This window comes from Delphinus delphis, chromosome 2 (assembly GCF_949987515.2).
Source record: "Delphinus delphis chromosome 2, mDelDel1.2, whole genome shotgun sequence".
Taxonomy (NCBI): Eukaryota; Metazoa; Chordata; class Mammalia; order Artiodactyla; family Delphinidae; genus Delphinus; species Delphinus delphis.
In genome coordinates, this window is record NC_082684.1 from 43415268 (window position 1) to 43438670 (window position 23403).

Here is a 23403-nt window from a genome sequence, read left to right on the forward strand (position 1 = left end):
ATTCACAAATATACAAGGCTTTATAGATGTTTTCTGACAAAGTACCTGGTACCTATTAGATACTCAGTAAATGTTGGCTTCTTCTTCTAATTGAAAGAAAACATATCAAATAAAAAACCTACCCAAGACTTTGCTTCTGATTCCTGTGTTTCTTGCCTAGCAGTTGACTTGGTACATTTTGTGATTACTCCAGAGAAGTAAATAATTTAAGTGGGAAATTGTTTTGAGAGGAGACTGCTGTTTTCTAGTCATTTAGGTAGGCTGGCTTGAGCGTAATGTTGGGCATTTGCTCTAGTAGGGAGTGTAGCCGGTGGTTATCATGTGGGGTCTGAGGCATGATGAGTCGAGTATGTGTGGATGGAATATAAGTTCTACCTTTTCCTTTCTCTGTGGCACCTACCCAGCTTCCAGGAGGACCCACATAGCTTCTTTACCTCATCTTCCATCACTTAGTGTGTCCATCTTCTTTTACTCAGCACAATGTTTTCAAAGTTCATCTGTGTGGTAGCAAGTATCAGTATTTCTTTTATTTTTATGGCTGAGTAATATTCCACTGCATGTATATACCACACTTTGTTTATGCATTTATCAGCTGATGGACATTTGGATTGTTTCCGTCTTTCGGCTATTGTGAATAGTGCTGTTATGAACATTAGTGGACAAGTATTTGTTTGAGGACCTGTTTTCAATTCTTTTGGAAATTTATATATGAGTGCAACTACTGAGTCATATGGTAATTTTATGTTTAATTTTTTGAGGAACTGATGAATTGTTTTACCCAGTGGCTGCATACTTTCCACTTCTACCAGCAGTGTGTGAGGTTTCAATTTCTCCACATTCTTGCCAACATGGTTATTCTCTCTTTTAATTTTTGTTTTGTTTTGTTTTCAGTATGCCTTCCTAGTGGTGTGAAGTGGTGTCTCACTGGGACTCCGATTTGCATTTCCCTAATGACTAATGATGTTCAGCATCTTTTCATGTGCTTCTTGGCCATTAGTATACATGCTACAACCTGGTTGAACCTTGAAAACATTATGCTAAGTGAAAGAAGCCAGACACAAAAGGTCACGTATGGTATGATCCCATTTACATGAAATATCTAAAATAGGTAAATCCTTAAACACAGGAAGTAGATTAGTAGTTGCCAGAGGCTGGGGGAGGGGAGAATGGAGAGTGACTGCTTAATGGGCAGGGGGTTTCCTTTTGGGTTGATAAAACACATTTTGGGATGAGATAGAGGTGATGGTTATGAAACATTGGGAATATGCTAAATGTCACTGAACTATACACTTTAAAATGGTCATTTGTAGGTTTTATGAGTTCCACCTCAATAAATAAAAAAGCGAAAACGCCTGGTTAGAAGTTGAGTCTCGACTTCCAGTCCCAGTAGCCGACTTCCAGTTCCAGCAGCACGGTAACTGAGTGTAGATTTCCACCTCCTGTTGCAAACTGAGAAATTCTGCCTAAAGCAAAACAAAAATGTAAAATATGCAACTGGGCTGGAAGGGAAAGCTGTTGTTGCCGGGGCGGCAGCTTAAGGCTGGAGCGGTAGCTTCCTGAGCGGAGGCTGTGGCGTCTAAGGGGGGATGAGACCACCTATAGATGCTGGGATGAGGGGTGGAGTTTAACACCAGTGTTGGGCCAAGAGACATGACCTTGGGCTGGGGTAGGGCAGGGGACAGGAACTAAAACCCCTGGGTAAGAAGACATTCTGGGAAAGCTGCCTCCTTGGTGAAAAGGGGTATGGAATAATACCCGCCTCAAGTCAGGGAAAGCGAAAGGGGCTCTGGTGGGAGAGAAACACAAAAGCCCCAGGCCTACCTTCATCATGCAAGAACCCGCAACTCAGAAATGAACGCACAGCACTGTTCCAGGTGGGTGAGCCTCCTGGGTTCAGCACAAGCAAACAGAAACTGCTCATCTGTAGTGACACTTCCGCAATGCGGGCTGCCCAAGACTCCTAGGGGAAAACAGTGTCCACTGAAAAATCCGTCCCCGTGAGAAACTACAGATCACACAAGGAAACATCCCAGCATGAAGGAAAGTAAGTAGACATAACAGACAGGACGGTTAGCATCTCAAGAACTTGGCAAAATAGAAGTATGTTTGAAATGATTAAAGAATAAGGACACTGAGATTGACTCCACTGTTTTAATAAAATGTTTCCCCATTTAATAAAATGTTGAACAGCTGCTCCCAGGGAGTGTGTGCAAAGTTTGCATAAGGGATTTAAAAGGGGAAAGGTGGGGACGGAGGTCGTCCTCCTGCTGTCTTATAGTGGTCTGGCGAGGCCTTTAGGTTTTTTCCTGAGGATCAAGGGCTCAGGGAAACTTTTATATTAACTGCGATACTCAGGGGCCCTTAGCCAAAGATTTGCCTTCATTTTTCTTGAGAGTGCAGCTTCGTATTTGCCCATCATTGTGAGGCGTGTTGCATTATGAACCGGTAAATGGAACTTTTGGAAACAAACCCCAAAGCTACCTTGAAAACCACTTTAGTACTCATTCAATTAGCGCTCCACTTCTTATTGATTTGATCTGTTGGCTGAGCCACGGCACTAGGAAATCAGTGAGCTTCATGGTGATTAAGTAGAATCGTGTCCGAAAGTTTACATAAGGATCATCAGCAAACGTGAGACTTCAGAGTTACCTGGTCACTAAGCCAACCTTCCCTTTGCCTCGTCCTATGATCAAGCCATGGCTATTATCAGTGGAAGTCCCAAAAATTATGTAAAGAGGAGGAGTGCCTGGGGATCTTGTCTTGAAGCTGAAGCAGTCTGTCACTTTACATAACATTGAGAATAGATGGGACTGCAGATGCAGGCCTGATGGACTTCATGGTTGTGACAGCCTCACCTACACCTTGAGATGGCAAAGGTTAGTTTCAGTGCATCCGGCCAACAACACACACAGACTTGACTTTGCGCTGGAAGCCGGATGAGGCTGTACTTTGGGAAGCAGTAAAGTTTCTATTAAAAATAAAGTATGGGGACTTCCCTGGCAGTCTAGTGGTTAAGACTCTGCGCTTCCAGTGCAGGGGCCACGGGTTTGATCTCTGGTCGGGGAACTAAGATCCCACATGCCGTGAGATGTGGACAAAAAAAAAAAAAAAAGTATGAAGACGAAACTCTTCTTTTTCACCAAGGGATTGAAGATTGGGTAGTGCAGATGTGAAGAGAGAGCTGTAAGAGTGAGCTGGGGAGAATTTCAGGTCCCCTGAGTGTGGCCTTGTTGCTGTCGAGTAGTTAAACCATAGATCAGAAACCTCAGTGCTCAGGAGAATTTTCAAGTGTGTCTTAGACAAAGTGCAGTGTTTCTGTTTTTTATCCCCCGCAATCGGGTGTAGAGGAGGGGCCTAGACAAGTTGTATTTTCCCTTTGTGAGCAATGTTGTATATCATGCTTGCCTTTTCTGGGAAGAGAAAGAAGCACACATGGAGGGATAGTTTCTTCTTCACTAATGCACCATGTACTTCATGTAGTTGTAGTTCACGACAGCCTTCTCATCATACAGTTGATACATGCAGTTTATGGTTTGTCAGTATGGTTATCATTAATAAATGACCCCAAGAAGATGTACAGTTGATTACAAGATGTTTTCTTTGCAGCTCCCCAGTAGGTATCTAGTGTCATTCCTAAGTTTGCTGTCAACTAAAGACGTCCTTAATATTACTTGAAAGTAGAGATTAGGGTATCTGGGCTCTTTGCACCCTTCTCGGTAAGTATCGGGCAGAGCCTTCAGAATTAATTGCTTCTTAGATGCACCATTACTGCTCACTTAGCCCTATGCAAAGAAGTAGGTCATTCTATTCATCAGAAGCTTGCTGTTCTGTAATTATGTGAGGAGCAAATAATTATAGATATGGTTTCTGTGTAATTTTAAAGCAGGTAAATATAGCATCATTAGAGCATAATCTATAGCTGGAAAAACTTGTTTCTTTAAAAAACATGCAGACAACATTTAAACCTTGGTAAGTTTTATTATTCTTAAATGTGTTATGTAAGTTGGAAAAAATCTTTGTTTCTTGGGCTGGAAGAGGCACTTGTGATTAAATATCAAGGAAGAAAAAGAACTGGTCTCCATTTCTTTCTTTCTCTCTTTCTTTTTAAAATATTTATTTATTTATTTGGCTGCATCAGGTCTTATTTGCAGCATGCAGGATCTTTCGTTGTGTGCGCAGGCCTAGTTGCCCCACGGCATGTGGGATCTTAGTTCCCCGACCAGGGATCGAACCTGCGTCCCCTGTATTGGAAGGTGGATCCTTAACCACTGGACCACCAGGGAAGTCCCCTCCATTTATTTCTTGACACTATAGAAACACCATAATTGAAATTTAGTCACATATGCTTTGAACAAAGGACTGTGTACTGATGTTTCATTTTTTATAGGTGGAACATACATCTCTCTTTTCATTGATTGAGATAAAAATCAGGTTTCCCACTTTACTGAAAGATGTAAATGATGCTGAAATTTTGATTATTACAGAGACTGTGTTTATAACCCTTTCAAAATTGAATGCAAGTGGAACTAGCCATAAACTACACCTTGCACAATGCTATATGGAAGGGGTACATTTTTAAAATTGAGGTAGCCTGGAGTCCTTCGATTAGAATTAATGTACATGAATGGAGATGGCTTCTTCCTTGAACTTGGCCAGCTCGCCTGTCTTCCTTGCTTTTTTACTTCTGTTTATTCCGAGAGTTTGTTTTAATGTACAAAATGAATAAAGTTGATATGCCAAAGTGCGGGCCTGCCTATATGGTTGGCAGAATTAGACTAGTGTCTTAGTTTGCATTCGCCCTAAGAGCAAGACGGTGACTTCAGGAAGCGCGGCGAGGGAAGTGAGACGGGGAGGGTGGGGGGCCAGTGAAGGGGGTGATGCTCATGAGTGGATTGTTGCAGGGTCTCCTTGCTGCTGGGGATTCTCTGAGAAGCTGTGTGGAACACACCTCGGTGGTGAGGAAAGCGAAGGGATTTACCTGATGTGGTAGGCAGAATAATGGTTCTTCCAAAGAGGTCCACATCCTAACCTGTGGAATCCGTGAATATGTTACCGTACAAAGAGAACTTTGCCGATGTGAATGAGTTAAGGACCTAGAGAGAGGGAGATTATCATAATAATCTTCTTATAAGAGATACTTCTCCTTATAAGAGAGAAGTAGCAGGGTCAGAGCCAGAGAAGAAAATACGACAAAGGAAGCAGAGCTTAGAGATTTGAGGGGCTATGCTGTTGGCTTTGAAGATAGATGAAGGAGCCATGAGCCAAGGGGCCACAGTCTCCAGGAGCTGGAAGAGGCAAGGAAACATATTCTCCTCTAGAACTTCCAGAAGGAACCGGCCCTGCAGACATCTTGACTTTAGCCCATGAGACTGATTTTGGACTTCTGACCTCCAGAAATATGAGATCAGAAATCTGTGTTGTTTTAAGCCGTTAAATTTGGGAGAGCAGCAATAGGAAACTAATATATCCACCAACTCACAGGCCTCATTGATTGAGGATGGCCTCTAGGACAATATTTCCTTGGTGCTTCTAAATTTATTTTTTTAATTTATTTATTTTTGGCTGTGTCATGTCTTCATTGCTGCGCGGGCTTTCTCTAGTTGTGGCGAGCAGGGGCTACTCTTCGATGCGGTGCGTGGGCTTCTCATTGCGGTGGCTTCTCTTGTTGTGGAGCATGGGCTCTAGGTGTGCGGGCTTCAGTAGTTGTGCCGCGCGGGCTCAGTAGTTGTGGCTCGAGGGCTCTAGAGCATAGGCTCAGTCGTTGTGGCGCATGGGCTTAGTTGCTCCACGGCATGTGGGATCTTCCCAGAGCAGGGCTCGAACCTGTATCCCCTTCATTGGTAGGCAGATTCTTTTTTTTTTAATTTATTAATTTAATTTATTTATTTTTGGCTGCTTTGGGTCTTCGTTGCTGTGCAGGCTTTCTCTAGTTGTGGTGAGTGGGGGCTACTCTTTGTTGCGGTGTGCAGGCTTCTCATTGTAGTGGCTTCTCTTGTTGCAGAGCATGGGCTCTAGGCACACGGGCTTCAGTAGTTGTGGCACGTGGGCTCAGTAGTTGTGGCTCGTGGGCTGTAGAGCACAGGCTCAGTAGTTGTGGCGCATGGACTTTGTTGCTCTGCGGCATGTGGGATCTTCCTGGGCCAGGGCTCGAACCTGTGTCCCCTGCATTGGCAGGTGGATTCTTAACCACTGCGGTAGGCGGATTCTTAACCACTGCGTCACCAGGGAAGTTCCCCCTTGGTGCTTCTAGCCACCCGCATGCAGGCTCCTATGACGGATGGACGCCCTCAGGCAGAGAAACCCTCAGCCTGCACAGGATGGGAGTGGTCTTCAGGGCACCTCTGCAGGGGGCCGGGGCACAACCAGTGGGCTTGGCTGTACCTGGACAAAGGATTTGATCACGGAATGTGTAAACGTCCTCATAACCACTTGGAACTAGGTCTGTTGGGTTGTTTCATACGAACAGTTCAGGTTTCTGAGCCCCTCTGACCATTCCTTTGCTGTGTCTTCTCCTGGCCCATGCTCTTCTTCATGACCTTTAAATGTTGGGGTTCCTAGGCATTATGCCCTCGGTCTTGTCCAGTCTTCCTCTGTGATGGTTAATTTTATGTGTCAACTTGACCGGGCCATGTGCTGTCCAGACACTTGGTCATTTTTCTGGGTGTGCTTGTAAGAGTGTTTTGGGATGAGATTAACACTTGAATTGGTAGACGGAGTAGAGCATATTGCCTTCCCTAATGTGAATGGCCCTCATCCAGTCAGTTGAAGACCTGAAGAGCATAAAAAGGTTGACCCTCCCCTGAGCAAGAGAGAATTCCTCCTCCCTGACTGCCTTCGAGCTGGGCCACTGGTTTTTTTTCCTGCATTTGGACTTGAACTGAAACGTCAACTTTCTTGGGTCTCTAGGTGCCAATTCACCCTGCAGATCTTGGACTTGTCAGCTTCCATAATTGCACGAGCCAATTCCTTATGATAAATCCCTTTATATATATATATATATATATATATATATATCTTGTATTGGTTTTGCTTTTCTGGAGAAACCTGTCTAATATATACTCCGTACTCCAGGGCGATTTTCTCTGCTCTTGACTTCTATCAATAGGCTGGTCAATCCCAAACCTTGGTCTTCAGCCTGGGTTTCTCCATATCCCAATTTTAAACTGCCTTCAGAAACATCCCCATGGATGTTGTATAGATACTTTAAACTCCACATATTCAAAGTGAAACTCATTATCATCCCCCTAGGAATCTGCTCCTGCTTTCTGTATTCCGTCTTTTTCCATTACGTCACTATGTACTCTGATCCCATAGTCAGTATCATCAGCATTGCTCATTCTGAGTTTTAAACTTTCAGGATTTCTGCCATTTAGCTCTGTTGTTCCCCAATGGAGAGCACCCCTGGCACACAGGACTGTGTTGGAAAAATCCTACGGCTAAGAAGGAACTAGGAGATCTAGTTTATCCTCATGCAAAGACACACACACAAACACAAACACACTGGGCAAGTTGAGGGAGAGAAAAAGACAGATACATACAGAAAGCAACAGAGCCATACAGATAGGCAGATAGACAGGGTCTGACAGAGAAGTTAAAAAGGGAGGAAAAGAAAGAGATACAGACTACAATGTGATATAAAGAGGCATAGAGTAAGAGATAGTGGGAGACCCATGTAGAGGCAGAGAGAGAACATTTGTCAGACAGGGAGGAGAATGTAGAGAAAGAAGGAGCTGGACTAACAGAGGTGAGCAGATACACACTGTGTCCCAGAACTTGAAAAAGCCCTACTGTGTGCTGTTATGGTCACCCTGGACCACCTGCCCACACCCCTCCCCAAAGTGACCCACTGGCCTGCTGAACAGGTATATGCTTTAGAGCCATAGGGCCTGGGTTCAAATTCCAGCTCAGCCACTTTTTAGCTACGTGGCTCTCAGCACTTTACTTAAGCTTCGTTTTCTTCATCTGTAAAATGGGGATAGTAATACCTACCTTGCAAGCTTTTTTGCCAGATGCTCAATAATTATTAGCTCTCCCAAATCCTGATATCCTCTGGCTCCCATCCATTCCCCCTTTGTTTTGAATTTTATTTTTTTATACACCTCCCCTCCCTTTTTTTAAACTTTTTTTTCTTTTTTAACATCTTTATTGGAGTAATATTGCTTTACAATGTTATGTTAGTTTCTGCTGTACAATAAAGTGAATCAGCTATACATATACATATATCCCCATATCTCCTCCCTCTTGCATCTCCCTCCCACCCTCCCTATCCCACCCCTCTAGGTGGTCCCAAAGCACCGAGCTGATCTCCCTGTGCTATGCGGCTGCTTCCCACTAGCTATCTATTTTACATTTGGAGGTATATATTAGTCCATACCACTCTCTCACTTCGTCCCAGCTTACCCTTCCCCCTCCCCGTGTCCTCAAGTCCATTCTCTACATCTGCGTCTTTATTCCTGTCCTGCCCCTAGGTTCTTCAGAACCATTTTTTTTTTTTTTTAAGATTCCATGTATATGTGTTAGCATACGGTATTTGTTTTTCTCTTTCTGACTTACTTCACCCTGTATGACAGCCTCTAGGTCCATCCACCTCATTACAAATAACTCAATTTTTTTTCTTTTTATGGTTGAGTAATATTCCATTGTATATATGTGCCACATCTTTAACCATTCATCTGTCAGTGGACACTTAGGTTGCATCCATGTCCTGGCTATTGTAAACAGAGCTACAATGAACATTTTGGTACATGACTCTTTTTGAATTATGGCTTTCTCAGGGTATATGCCCAGTAGTGGGATTGCTTGGTCATATGGTAGTTCTATTTTTAGTTTTTTAAGGAACCTTCATACTGTTCTCCATAGTGGTTGTACTAATTTACATTCCCACCAACAGTGCAAGAGGGTTCCCGTTTCTCCACACCCTCTCCAGCATTTATTGTTTGTAGATTTTTTAATGATGGCCATTCTGACTGGAGTGAGGTAATATCTCATTGTAGTTTTGATTTGCATTTCTCTAATGATTAGTGATACTGAGCATTCTTTCATGTGTTTGTTGGCAGTCTGTATATCTTCTTTGGAGAAATGTCTATTTAGGTCTTCTGCCCATTTTTGGATTGGGTTGTTTGTTTTTTGATATTGAGCTGCATGATCTGCTTGTAAATTTTGGAGATTAATCCTTTGTCTGTTCCTTCATTTGCAAAAATTTTCTCCCATTCAGAGGGTTGTCTTTTTGTCTTGTTTATGGTTTCCTTTGCTGTGCAAAAGCTTTGAAGTTTCATTAGGTCCCATTTGCTTATTTTTGTTTTTATTTCCATTTCTCTAGCAGGTGGGTCAAAAAGGATCTTGCTGTGATTTATGTCATAGAGTGTTCTACCTGTGTTTTCCTCTAAGAGTTTTATAGTGTCTGACTTTACCTTTAGGTCTTTAATCCATTTTGAGTTTATTTTTGTGTATGGTGTTAGGGAGTGTTCTAATTTCATTCTTTGACATGTAGCTGTCCAGTTTTCCCAGCACCACTTAATGAAGAGGCTGTCTTTTCTCCATTGTATATTCTTGCCTCCTTTATCAAAGATAAGGTGACCATATGTGCATGGGTTTATTTCTGGGCTTTCTATCCTGTTCCATTGATCTGTATTTCTGTTTTTTGCCAGTACCATACTGTCTTAATTACTGTAGCTTTGTAGTATAATTTGACGTGCGGGAGCCTGATTCCTCCAGCTCTGTTTTTCTTTCTCAAGAGTACTTTGGCTATTCGGGGTCTCTTGTGTTTCCATACAAACTGTGAAATTTTTCATGCTAGTTCTGTGAAAAATGCCATTGGTAGTTTGATAGGGATTGCATTGAATCTGTAGATTCCTTTGGGTAGTAGAGTCATTTTCACAATGTTGATTAATCTAATCCAAGAACATGGTATATCTCTCCATCTGTTTGTATCATCTTTAATTTCTTTCATCAGTGTCTTATAGTTTTCTGCAAACAGATCTTTTGTCTCCTTAGGTAGGTTTATTCTTAGGTATTTTATTCCTTTTGTTGCAATGGTAAATGGGAGTGTTTCCTTAATTTCTCCTTCAGGTTTTTAAACATTAGTTTATAGGAATGCAAGAGATTTCTGTGCATTAATTTTGTATTCTGCAACTTTACCAAATTCATTGATTAGCTCTAGTAGTTTTCTGGTAGCATCTTTAGGATTGTCTATGTATAGTATCATGTCATCTGCAAGCAGTGACACCTTTACTTCTTATTTTCCGATTTGGATTCCTTTTATTTCTTTTTCTTCTCTGATTGCTATGGTGAAAACTTCCAAAACTATGTTGAATAATAGTGGTGAGAGTGGACAACCTTGTCTTGTTCCTGATCTTAGTGAAAATGGTTTCAGTTTTTCACCATTGAGAACGATGTTCGTTGTGAGTTTGCCATATATGGCCTTTATTATGTTGAGGTAAGTTCCCTCTATGCCTTCTTTCTGGAGGGTTTTTATCATAAATCGATGTTGAATTTTGTCAAAAGCTATTTTGCATCTATTGAGATGATTATATGGTTTTTCCCTTTCAATTTGTTAATATGGTGTATCACATTGATTGATTTGTGTATATTGAAGAGCCTTGTATTCCTGGGATAAACCCCACTTGATCATGGTGTATGATCCTTTTTTTTGCTGTATGTGGGCCTCTCACTGTTGTGGCCACTCTCGTTGCGGAACACAGGCTCTGGATGCGCAGGCTCAGCAGCCATGGCTCATGGGCCCAGCTGCTCCATGGCATGTGGGATCTTCCGAGACCGGGGCACGAACCCGTGTCCCCTGCATCGGCAGGCGGACTCTCAACCACTGCACCACCAGGGAAGCCCTATGATCCTTTTAATGTGCTGTTGGATTCTGTTTGCTAGTATTTTGTTGACGATTTTTGCATCTATGTTCATCAGTGATATTGGCCTGTAGTTTTCTTTCTTTGTGACATTTTTGTATGGTTTTGGTATCAGGGTGATGGTGGCCTCATAGAATGAGTATGGGAGTGTTCCTCCCTCTGGTATATTTTGGAAGAGTTTGAGAAGGATAGGTATTAGCTCTTCTCTAAATGTTTGATAGAATTCTCCTGTGAAGCCATCTGGTCCTGGACTTTTGTTGGAAGATTTTTAATCACAGTCTCAATTTCAATACTTGTGATTGGTTTGTTCATATTTTCTATTTCTTCCTGGTTCAGTCAGAAGGTTGTGCTTTTCTAAGAATTTGTCCATTTCTTCCAGATTGTCCATTTTATTGGCATATAGTTGCTGGTAGTAATCTCTCATGATCCTTTGTACTTCTGCAGTGTCAGTTGTTGCTTCTCCTTTTTCATTTCTAATTCTGTTGATTTGAGTCTTCTCCCTTTTTCTTCTTGATGAGTCTGGCTAATGGTTTATCAATTTTGTTTATCTTCTCAAAGAACCAGCTTTTAGTTTTATTGATCTTTGCTATTGTTTCCTTCATTTCTTTTTCATTTATTTCTGATCTGATCTTTATGATTTCTTTCCTGCTGCTAACTTTGGGGTGTTTTTGTTCTTCTTTCTCTAATTGCCTTAGGTGTAAGATTAGGTTGTTTATTTGAGATGTTGCTTGTTTCTTGAGGTAGGATTGTTGCTCTAAACTTCCCTCTTAGAACTGCTTTTGCTGCTTCCCATAGGTTTTGGGTCATCGTGTTTTCACTGTCATCTGTTTCTGAGTATTTTTTAATTTCCTCTTTGATTTCTTCAGTGATCTGACGGTTATTAAGTAGTGTATTGTTTAGCCTCCATGTGTTAGTATGTTTTACAGATTTTTTCCTGTAATTGATTTCTAGTCTCATATCATTGTTACTTGATACTATTTCAATTTTCTTAAATTTACCAAGGCTTGATTTGTGACCCAAGGTATGATCTATCCTGGAGAATGTTTCATGAGCACTTGAGAAGAAAGTGTATTCTGTTGTTTTTTGATGAAATGTCCTATAAATATCAATTAAGTCCGTCTTGTTTAATTTATCATTTAAAGCTTGTGTTTCCTTTTTTATTTTCATTTTGGATGATCTGTCCATTGGTGAAAGTGGGGTTTTAAAGTCTCCTACTATGATTGTGTTACTGTTGCTTTCCCGTTTTATGGCTGTTAGTATTTGCTTTATGTATTGAGGTGCTCCTATGTTGGGTGCATAAATATTTACAATTGTTATGTCTTCTTCCTGGATTGATTCCTTGATCATTATGTAGTGTCCTTCTTTGTCTCTTGTAATAGTCTTTATTGTAAAGTCTATTTTGTCTGATATGAGAATTGCTACTCCAGCTTTCTTTTGATTTCCATTTGCATGGAATATCTTTTTCCATCCCCTCACTTTCAGTCTGTATGTGTCCCTAGGTCTGAAGTTGGTCTCTTGTAGACAGCATATATACGGGTCTTGTTTTTGTATCCATTCAGCTAGTCTTTGTCTTTTGGTTGGAGCATTTAATCCATTTACATTTAAGATAATTATCAGTATGTATGTTCCTATTACCATTTTCTTAATTGTTTCGGGTTTGTTATTGTATGTCTCTTCCTTCTCTTGTGTTTCCTGCCTAGAGAAGTTCCTTTCGCATTTCCTTTAGTAAAGCTGGTTTGGTGGTGCTGAATTCTCTTAGCTTTTGCTTGTCTGTAAAGGTTTTAGTTTCTCTGTCAAATCTGAATGAAATTCTTGCTGGGTAGAGTAATCTTGGTTGTAGGTTTTTCCCTTTCATCACTTTAAATATGTCCTGCCACTCCCTTCTGGCTTTCAGAGTTTCTGCTGAAAGATCAGCTATTAACCTTATGGGGATTCCCTTGTATGTTATTTGTTGTTTTTCCCTTGCTGCTTTTAATATTTTTTCTTTGTTTTTAATCTTTGATAGTTTGATTAATATGTGTCTTGGAATATTTCTCCTTGGATTTATCCTGTATGGGACTCTCTGCACTTCCTGGACTTGATTGACTATTCCCTTTCCCATATTAGGGAAGTTTTCAACTATAATCTCTTCAGATATTTTCTCCGTTCCTTTCTTTTTCTCATCTTCTTCTGGGACACCTATAATTCGAATGATGGTATGTTTAATGTTGTCCCTGAGGTCTCTGAAACTGTCCTCAATTCTTTTCATTCTTTTTTCTTCATTCTGCTCTGCGGTAGTTATTTCCACTATTTTATCTTCCAGGTCACTTATCTGTTCTTCTGCTCCAGTTATTCTGCTATTGATTCCTTCTGGAGAATTTTTAATTTCATTTATTGTGTTGTTCATCATTGTTTGTTTGTGCTTTAGTTCTTCTAGGTCCTTGTTAAACATTTCTTGTATTTTCTCCATTCTATTTCCAAGATTTTGGATCATCTTTACTATCATTACTCTGAATTCTTTTTTAGGTAGACTGTCTATTTCCTCTCATTTGTTTGGTCTGGTGGGTTTTTACCTTGCTCCTTCATCTGCTGTGTGTTTCTCTGTCTTTTCATTTTGCTTAACTTACAGTGTTTGGGGTCTCCTTTTAGCAGGCTACAGGTTCGTAGTTCCTGTTGGTTTTGGTGTCTGCCCCTATTGGCTAAGGTTGGTTCAGTGCGTTGTGTAGGCTTCCTGGTGGAGGGGACTAGTCCCTGTGTTCTGGTGGTTGAGGCTTGATCTTTTCTTTCTGGTGGGCAGGACCGTGTCAGGTGTACACCTTCCCCCTTTCGTGAAAGGGAATTTATATGTGTCTGGGATAAATATAGCTAATAAAACTTTATTATTGGAAATAAATGAAAATTAAGAATACCCTTGTAAATTAGCAGTTTAGGAGACTTTTCAGCCACAGTATATTTGAAAACCAACCATACTTATAATTGACAAGATACATGGAAATGTTTTATCTGCAATTTCTTTTTTACTCTCCCCCTCCTCCCTGTTTTCTAGTAGATAAGCTAGGAGAGGGCTAATTGCTGCTCCTGGAACTCCTGTACAGAAGAGGACACTGGTGAGCATAATGGAGAACTTGCTTTTAATGATCCTTGTCTACTTTTTTTGCTTTTAATAATCCCTGTCTACTTTTTTGCCCACATTTACCTCTCTCTGTACAGAAGGAGACCACGGGCATGATTATATTGCTACACTTTCAGACTTGCATCAGTAAAATTTCAAGAAAGAAAACAAATCAGAACCAGTAGGATTAGAATGAATCTGTAGCTGTGGGCTGAGGAATTAACCAAGTGGAAGGGCCTCACATTCTCATGTTCCCCACTATGGCAATCTACCATTAACCTCCAGTTGCAAATGTTTACAGAATTTTGTAGGGGTTTTGGGGGGTAAGATATGTTTTTTAAATGTTACAAGTACTAAAAATTAGAAATAATTTGGAAAATCCTAAAAGTACTGTATAGGGAATAAAAGTCATCCATAATTCTACAACCCATTGATGACTTCAGTTAACATTTTGAAGTACATCATTTCAATTACACACATAACATTTTTATCCACACATGGACTCACATTATACATACTTCATGTTTTTTCCATTTGTAATATATTATGCGAACACCATGTCACTATTTTTCTTTAAATAATTTACATTTTTGTATAATATTTCACTCTGTAGGCATAGCCTAAGGTTTTGTTTCCTTTTGAAAGTGTTTAAACCATTCCTGCTGTTCCATTCAGTGAACAGCATTGAAATAAAATTTTTTATGCGTATCCATGATTAATTGTTTAAGGTACATTGCTTCTACAACTGGAACTTTTGATAAAAATTTTAAACTTTTTAAAAAGCTTTTGATATCAATTGCAAATTCTCCATGCAGTTCCAAAAAGTTGTGTCAATTCATACCCCTTTCATCAGTGTGATGTCTCTCTATTGAAAAGAGGAAGAAACTGCAGTTTTTGGTTCTCCTCTTCATAAAGAATCATCTTTTCTTTTTATTAAATATCTTTTCAATATTCTCTCTTCTAGCTTTTGTATTTCCTTATTGATTTCTATTAAGTTTCAAAACCATCATTGTGTTAGATTTATTTTTACACCGCCTTGAACATTTTGCTGAAAACAGTTTATAGAATCTTCATGAAAGAAAATCGTGTTTACTCAAAAGTTGTGAACTCATTGAAAAGCAATATATATTTGCTGAAAGAAGGAAAAAATATTTATTGCCTAATACCGTGTCAGGAACCCTGGTGGATGCCTGAGAAGCACACGGTGTGATCCTTAGTGGTCGCACGTTCTTTTTTTTTTTTTTTTTTAACATCTTTATTGGGGACGCATGTTCTTAATTGGAGAAACACAGCCAAGCTCACATACTCTGAAGAGCAGTTTTTTCTCAACCTTGTTTAGACCCATGTCCCCACAAACACTGTCTCACTACCTCTAGTGTATCACCCCTCTCACTAGCCAAGTAGAGTTTGCCCAGCTCTCTTTCTGTAGTTCCTATTATAAACTACAGAACTAGATCCATCGAATGTGCTCTTTCAGATTACCTGTGCACATATGCACATCCCATGCTAATATGCCTTCCCTCCCCCAGTGAAGAATGACTGCCTTAAGAAGCACCCAAAGCAGGACTTGGAAATTTACTTTAAGCACCTAAGATCTGGACAGATTGTCAATGAGATCTGGCTCGATAAGGCTTAAGTTAAAACGTTTCTCTTGGCAATGAATTTTCTACAGTTGGAAAACCTATCAGTGCCTCAGACCTTGGCGCCATCTGTGCCTCCTTTCTCCAATCTACCCCTGGGCTGCCGTCGACAGGTAGTCAGCCGGCCCCTGCTCACCTCCTCCATGATGTCCTCACACCAGCATTCCTGCTCCCACCTCTCTTTTGCTTTGCTCTTTACGTAATATCCAGCTGATTCCCTGATTCCGGACATCTTGCTTCTGAGGTTGGCGTTCTGCTGTGTGCCCCAGTAATTGGCTCTCCTGCTCTGTCCCTCACTCTCTCAGTCCCTGTGTTGCTGCTTGTCATCCATGTCTCATAGACCTGATGTCCTAACCTTTTCTCACTGGAATTAGGTCCCCATATCTTCTACTGATACGGTGTTGAGCACAGTGACTGGCCAACACACTGTGCACTGTAAATATTGTTGAACGAATGAATGAGTTGGAAGCATTCTCTTGCTTGACTTTAACTTTATATCTTGGGCTTAGTCGAGCCATGTTAACACAATACTCATATTTCACGTGTCTTTCTTTTCCCCTTCCTATCCCAGATTTCTTATTTTGGTTTTCTACACTAAGTTCTGTACTAGACACTTTGCACATGTTATTTCTAATCTTCACAGCCATCTCATAAGACAAGTATTACCATCTTCATTTCACATATGAGGAAACTGAGCATCCAAGAGGTTTGCTAATTTCTCCAAAGTCACTCAGTGAATCAGTGGTTGACCTCACTTCTCCATGGAACCACTCCCAGAATCACTGATCCATGGCTTAGTTCTTGAGGGGCCTGCACTGTCTTACTTTGCCCTTCCCTTGACTCTTATTTTATTCTGATTGAGCACCACCGTCTTTGCCTGAATCCCAGTTGAGACAGAAGGAGCTATGAGGGGAGGACAAATCTGAGATTTGTCCTCCAAGGTCTTGACATGAGAGATTGAGGCTGGGGACTGAAGGAGATAGAAGAGCCAAAGGTATCTATCTCCACATCTTCAACCTGAGAGAGCAAAACAGCAGTGGTATCACCAAAAGAAATGGGTAATTGGGAAGCCTTATTCCTGTAGGTTGTTAATCAGATGGTGGTTGGAGTTCCAGTGGCTCTTTCCTCCCTGGTTAACCGTGGCAATGCTATTAGTTTTTCTGAGTCTCAGTTTCCTCTTCTTTCCCCTGAGCATCATCTTACCTGACTCTCATGTTTGTCATTGGTTTGCCTATCAAATGATGCAGTACATACGAACATGCTCTGTAAGGGGTAAAGCCGTACACACGTTAGCTGTCATCACTGTTGTCAGATATGTTATTACTAAAGTCAGATAGTAAATGGAGACACCAGCTTCTTGAGTAAAATATGTCTATGCCTGGGGTCAACAGGCTGTGACCGCATCTGGCCTGCTGCCTATTCTTATACGGCCCATTGGAATGTTTTCCAATTTTTTGTTTGGTTGAAAAAAATCGAAAGAAAAATATTTGTGACATAAAAAAATCACATGAAATTCAGATGTTGGTGTCCATACATAAAGTGTATTGGAACAGAGCCAAACGCACTTGCTTATGTGCTACTGTCTATGGCTGCTTTCTCAGTGCAACAGCAGAGTTGAGTAGTTGTGACAGAGATTGTACAGCCTGCAGAGCCTAAAATATTGACTACTTTTAGTAAGAGCTGAGTAGCCCTGGCCTGCCCAGTGCACATTCCTACCTTTGCTCTCTGACACTGATTCAAGTGCAGAATTCCCACTGAGCTTAAAAACTGAGAAAGATGAGAAATAAAGGTAAGGAGAAAAATGTGAATTCCCTGGCGGTCCACTGGTGAAGACTCTACGCTTTCACTGCCAAGGGCCCAGTGGGTCAAAAAAAAAAAAAAATTAAAAAAAAAAAAGGAGAAAATGTCAGGTTAGAAGCAAATTTGGTATTCTGAAGGTGTTTTCCTCTCTCTTCTCCCAGACCTCCCCCAAAATAATAGAAAATACATTTAGCAAGCAAAAATATTCTCTGTTCCTTTAATGTTATGTGAGGGATATGTTTGTGCTCTTTTTTTTTTGTATTTTTAAATGAATGAGAATAAAAATAAGACTATCGCTGTCATTATGTTAATACTGTTGACCCATTCACTGTATTTCATTATGTATTATTGTATTTCATACAATAATACCTTCATTGTATCAAATTAACTTAATATATGAAATATAAGTAAGTTACCAAATGAATTTAACACAATGAACTATAAGTAGAAAGGTGGCTATTTACATTTTCTTTTCTTATTTTCTGTAGTGAGAAGCTGGATGGAAAAACTAAAAGACAAGGTAAGAGAAGTATTTTCTTCCTTTGCATTTATCTTAGAGGGCATGGCTTTGTCAAGCACAAGATCTTGAGAGTAATGGAGCTTTATTTCATTATTCTGATTATGGTAATCTATGCAAAGATACAGGGCCACTTCCAGGTGCCCAGCAAGAAAGGAGGTCTTCCCTTTAAGGTCTGTATAATACAAGGGATGCCTTATTCTTTGGAGTGCCATTCATACTTATGGAATGTAATTCCTGGTATGTACAACTGAGTAACCCCATTTACATGTCAAGGTGGAGTTCCTTTTAGGGAATTGCAGGAGTGTAATCCCATTCTAGTGTGCAGTTCATGTCCCAATGCAAGGATCTTTTAAACCTGATCTTCCTATATGAGGAAGAAATACCTTGGATTTTGGAAGGCATTGATTTTTGTGACCCAAGGACATAAATTGATGGACTTGATTTAAGAATAAAACTTTGTGATGGAAAGGGCATCCTTAAACCATAGTGGGAGGTGGGATTAAAAACACCTGAACACCTAAGTACTCTCCTTAGGCTCACTTTTATGTAGTCTATCATAGTGCCACTGCTGAGTGATGAGCTGACCTATCTGGAATGGCCAACTATAGAGAAGTATTTTCCTCTCTTGCATTAATTCTGCCATCAACATTTGTGACTGACAATATTAACTTCCTTCCAGGTTTATATTTTTCATTTTCTTTTAATTTTCAACACTCTCTAAGGTTTCATTTTTGGTACCTTGTAATTTCAAACTGGAATTACTCATAAAAATATTGGTGGAATTCTGAACTCCTTGCTGTAGTCTGTGTCAGATCCAATTACTATAAGCCAGCTCAGATTTCACTGGGGGTTTAGTTAAATGGAAATCGTTTCAACTGCCAGATAGGAGTTACTTCCAATTCGCCTTTCTTAGAATATACATCTGTTGATGGTATCTCATATCTTTTTTTATTATTTGAGGTCAGTTCCCCCATATTTGAATGATTAATATTTATTTTGCTACAGTTTAATGCTAAAGGATAAAAGAAAACATTCAACTGCAATTAAAATTGTATAATTATATTAATTCTTCTCACTATTATTTTTCTGCTTCTCAGTAAAATTTAGCCTATATAGTTTTTGAGAATGAGATTATTTTATGTCCATATGTATTAAAAGTGACGTTGAAGAATTTTAAGCCTGTTGACATCAGTGGAGGCCATTTTGGTATCTGCAGTGGGTCCAGTTGTCTAAGGGAGGTGTAATCAGAGGACTGAGCAAGATTTGGGGTAAGAGAAGCGCAAAAGTTTAGAACTGAATATATTTATATTCATAATGCTTCTTGTTATTTTTCAGGGGAAAATATAATACAATGAAAAGTAAATAGGCTCTGGTAGTTTAATCTAGGAGTCCGTATATCATTGTTTCTATAGAAAATATCCTTCTGAATTACAAAAATGGACAAAAAATAGACTTAAGAAAACAAATGTTGGCATACAGCCTGTTTTGAAGTTGGCTGTTGCAAAGTTTCTTACCTGTATGTATATATAGCTTCACCACTCCATTTAGAAATCTGTGTAGCTTTGGAGAAAGGCTGTATTTTCTCTTCTTGTGGACCATTCCTTCTTGTCTCAAAGACCTGACACCCTCTCCCTGCTCCATTTCACCAAGAGAAATAATTTTATGTATGGCCTCAGTTTTCTGGACTATTCTGAAGTTTTTCCAGCCCTCTCTTCATTTTATTCTGTAGCATTTTTTCAGTTATGTTTTAGTTTTAAAAAATTGGAAGAAAAATAGTTGAAACTCCCACCGGGTTGACTTGCTTTATCTTAATTTTTTTTTTAATTTAACCATTTTTTAAATTGTAGTTATTTACAATGTTGTATTAGTTTCAGGTATACAGCAACGTGATTCAGTTATACATATATATAGATCTCTATTCTTTTTCAGATTCTTTTCCCATATAGGTTATTACAGAATGCTGACTAGAGTTCCTTGTGCTATACAGTAGGTTCTTGTTGATTATCTATTTTATATATAGTAGTGTGTATATGTTAATCCCAAACTCCTAATTTATCCTTCCCCCTCCCCCCGCTACCTCCTTTGGTAACTATAAATTTGTTTTCTATGTCTGTGAGTCTATTTCTGTTTTGTAAATAAGTTCATTTGTATCATTTTTTTTTAGATTCCACATGTAAGTGATATCATATGTTATTCGTCTTTCTCTGACTTACTTCATATGATAATCTCTAGGTCCATCCATGTTGCTGTACTTGCCTTCATATTTTGATTTTTTTCTTGGAGGGACTCAGTCTAATTAGTCGCCTCCCTCTGGGAGTGAAATATTATACACTTACTTGATACATACAATCATATGTGTACACACACACACACACACACACACATACATATATAATATATGTATACATATCTTCCTCTCTCTCTCTCCCTCCTTCCTTTCGCTTCCTCTCTTCCCCCCTCCCTCTTTCTCTTCATATGTCTAGCTAGCTAGCGATCATCTATAAAAGTCTCGTGAGTCATTATCTTCAGAAACTATTTGAGAGTGAAACTATTGCCGTTTTGTTGAAAGTCACAGAGCCCCTTAGAACTGAAAGCTAAACTACATATTTAACTGGCTCTTCAGTCAACCCAGAACATCTTCTCAGTTTAGCTTCATTTAATTGGTCCTGATATTGGTTTCCCTGTTAGTTAGCTGGACTCTAGAAAGGGTGGTAGGTGTTCTAAAAAGTTCTGAATTATTCTCTTTGTTGTTATTGTTTAGTCTTCCTATATTAGTTAGGATTAAGATCAGCTATGAGTGACAGACAACCCCCCCCCCCCCCAATGACAATGGCTTAACCAAGAGAGAACTTTGTTTGTCTCTCATTTGTGAGTCTGGAGGTAGCAATCAGGGGTTAGTGAGGAGCAACATTGAAGGCTCAGCCTCCTTCTGTTTGATGCTCCGTGACTTGTGACCTTTATTCTCAAGGTCATCTCATGGTCCTGGATGGCAATTAGGTCTATACTCTAGCCGGAAGGAAGGAAGAAAAAGGGAGGCTAAGATATCCCTCCCCCTTTAAAAGGGGAGATAAAGGCACTCTGCCATTCTTAAAGGGGGGGGTGGGTAAAGGCTCTGCTCCCCTCTTGAAGAGCATGCTCTGGAAGTTGCACGTGTCACTAATGTATCGTCTCCTTAGTGAGGCTTATCACATGGTCACATCCAGCTGCATAGAAGGAAGGGAGAAGTAATCGTTATTCTGTGCCCAGCCCAGATGGAAGGTGCTATTGCTCTAGAAGAAGGGGCGAATGGCTATCAAGGGACAGTCCCTATACTCATTCCATCATTAACCTTCTTCCTGTTTAAATGTCCAAGTTAGTGATGCTTGTTTGACAAATCCTTACCTGGCTACCTATTGATGTATTTTTTCAACATCTATATTGTTTCTCAAAATTGAAGATGCATCAACATTTTAGTTGTATAATACAGGCCAGCCCTGTTGTTCTATTACCAAGGTCGTTCTATTTCTTCTAGCTTTAGGAAATAATGCAGAAAATGGATGATCCAGCCTATATTCCATAACAGCCATTCTCATGTATAGTCTGCACCAGTAGCATTGCATTACCTGGGAGCTTGTTAGAAATACAAAATCTCAGGTCCCTCACTAGACCTACTGAATCAGAAACTCGGGGAAAGGGGTCCAACAATCTGTGTTTTGACAAGTCTTGAAGGTGATTCTGATGCATGTTCAGGTTTGAGAACCACTGTCGAACGGACATCATAAGGGTACTGAATTCAGCAGACTTTAGGCAGTACAGTGTATCCTATGGTTTTCTTATCATTTTCTTGAAAACCAGTGTTTCTGAACAAATACAGTATCCTGAGAAGGAAGGATACCTTTCTCATAAATATAAAACAAAACAAACAAACCAAAACCAACCAAACAAACAAAAAAAAACAACTATATCTAGTAAATATTATCTTAACAATCCATTTTTTAATTTTCAAACTGTTTATTTGGAAATAATTTCAAATTTACAGAAAAGATACAAGAATAAGGATAGTACAAAGAATACCCCTGTTCCTTTTCTCCAGATGCACTTATTCTTCCCACGTTGCCCCATTTCTACCTCTGCTCCTTTTTTCTGAGCCGTTTGAGGAAAGCCGCGTACATCATGGTCCTTTTACACCAAATACTTCAGTGTGTATTTCCTATGAATACGAATATTCTGTTAGCAAACCATAATACAGTTATCAGCTTGAGTACATTTAACATTGATATCATACTTTGTTCTGGCACCTAGATTTCAGTCTTTTGGTTAACAGACCCCGAATCTCCTTTATAAATTCATTTTTCTCCTCCGTTACAGGATCTAGTCTAGGGTCATGTCACACATTTAGTTGTCAGGATTCTTTAGTTTTCTTTAATGTGGACCATTTGCATAACCATCTTTTGTCTTTCATGACTCTGATGTTTTTTTAAGAATACAGTGCTTTAAAAAATAGAATATTCAGTTTAGGTTTATTGGACGTTTCCTCATGATTAGATTCAGGTTATGCATTCTTGGTTGGAATATGCACAGATGCAGTTGTGTTCTTCTCGGCAAGTTACGTGTGGAGGAATGTGCACGTCCAATAATTCTGAACAGAGAAAAGGTCCTAGGCAGAATTTATAACTTAATATATACGTGTCTTATTTGTTTTCCTTTCTACAGGAAACAAGTCATGGGCAATTCTAAAAACAGAGCTTATTTTCAATTAGTCAGTTTTGTATGAGGGATGGTTAAATTATATTTGAAGAGGGTAGGTTGCTTTATTCCCATCTTGTAATTTACTTGTAATTTCAAGGCACAGGCAGATGACACACACACACACACACACACACACACACACACACACACACACGAGGAATAAAGAGAGGAGAGAGATTAATTGAATTTTTGTGAAGTCTACATGACTTAAAGCTCTCGAAACGGGAAGCCTCAATGTGTAAATAAGAAACATGCAAAAAGTGACACATTTTGTAATATTCATATTTTTGGTGTGGGGTTGAGTTACATAGTGTGAGGAGACCCACTCAGAGGTTGATCAAGTTGAGCTTCCAAAAGTTCAAATATCATCCTTTGAATGTACAGCTCTGTAAAATCTAATCTACTGTGCTTAAAATTATCATACATCAACATATATGTATATTTCCATGCACTGGGAATGGTGATGTAAAAAGAAATTCATAGCTCTGGTGAGAGCAATGGAAAATTACAGACTTTTATAAGCCTTTCGTAGATCTAGAAGAAAGTTTGGGTTTCTGTAAAGCATATTAATTTGTTGGAAAATGACTGAGCTTTGTTTCTTGGGGAAAAACACTTAGTATGCTGAGGAACAATGCTATGTTCTCAAATTAATGGAAAAAATTCCACATTCTTCTCTAACTCAAGACTCTGAAAAACAAAACCAGTGAACGAGCTGGCTGTGTACAAGAGGGTGCTGCAGTTTTGTAAGGTCTTGTCCCTTTGATT

General features: G+C 39.6%; 1 protein-coding gene across 2 annotated transcripts in view; it reads left to right on the forward strand.

Moving 5' to 3' along the window:
- Positions 1-23403, forward strand: part of ARMH4 (armadillo like helical domain containing 4) — a 138832-nt gene that overhangs the window by 112446 nt on the left and 2983 nt on the right. Inside the window, exon 6 of one of the 2 annotated variants that reach the window (XM_060003430.1) lies at positions 17879-17910. The exons of the other annotated variant lie outside the window; for it this stretch is intronic. Coding sequence (XP_059859413.1) covers positions 17879-17910 — 32 coding nt within the window. The remainder of the gene's footprint in view (positions 1-17878; positions 17911-23403) is intronic. 2 annotated transcript variants of the gene reach the window in all.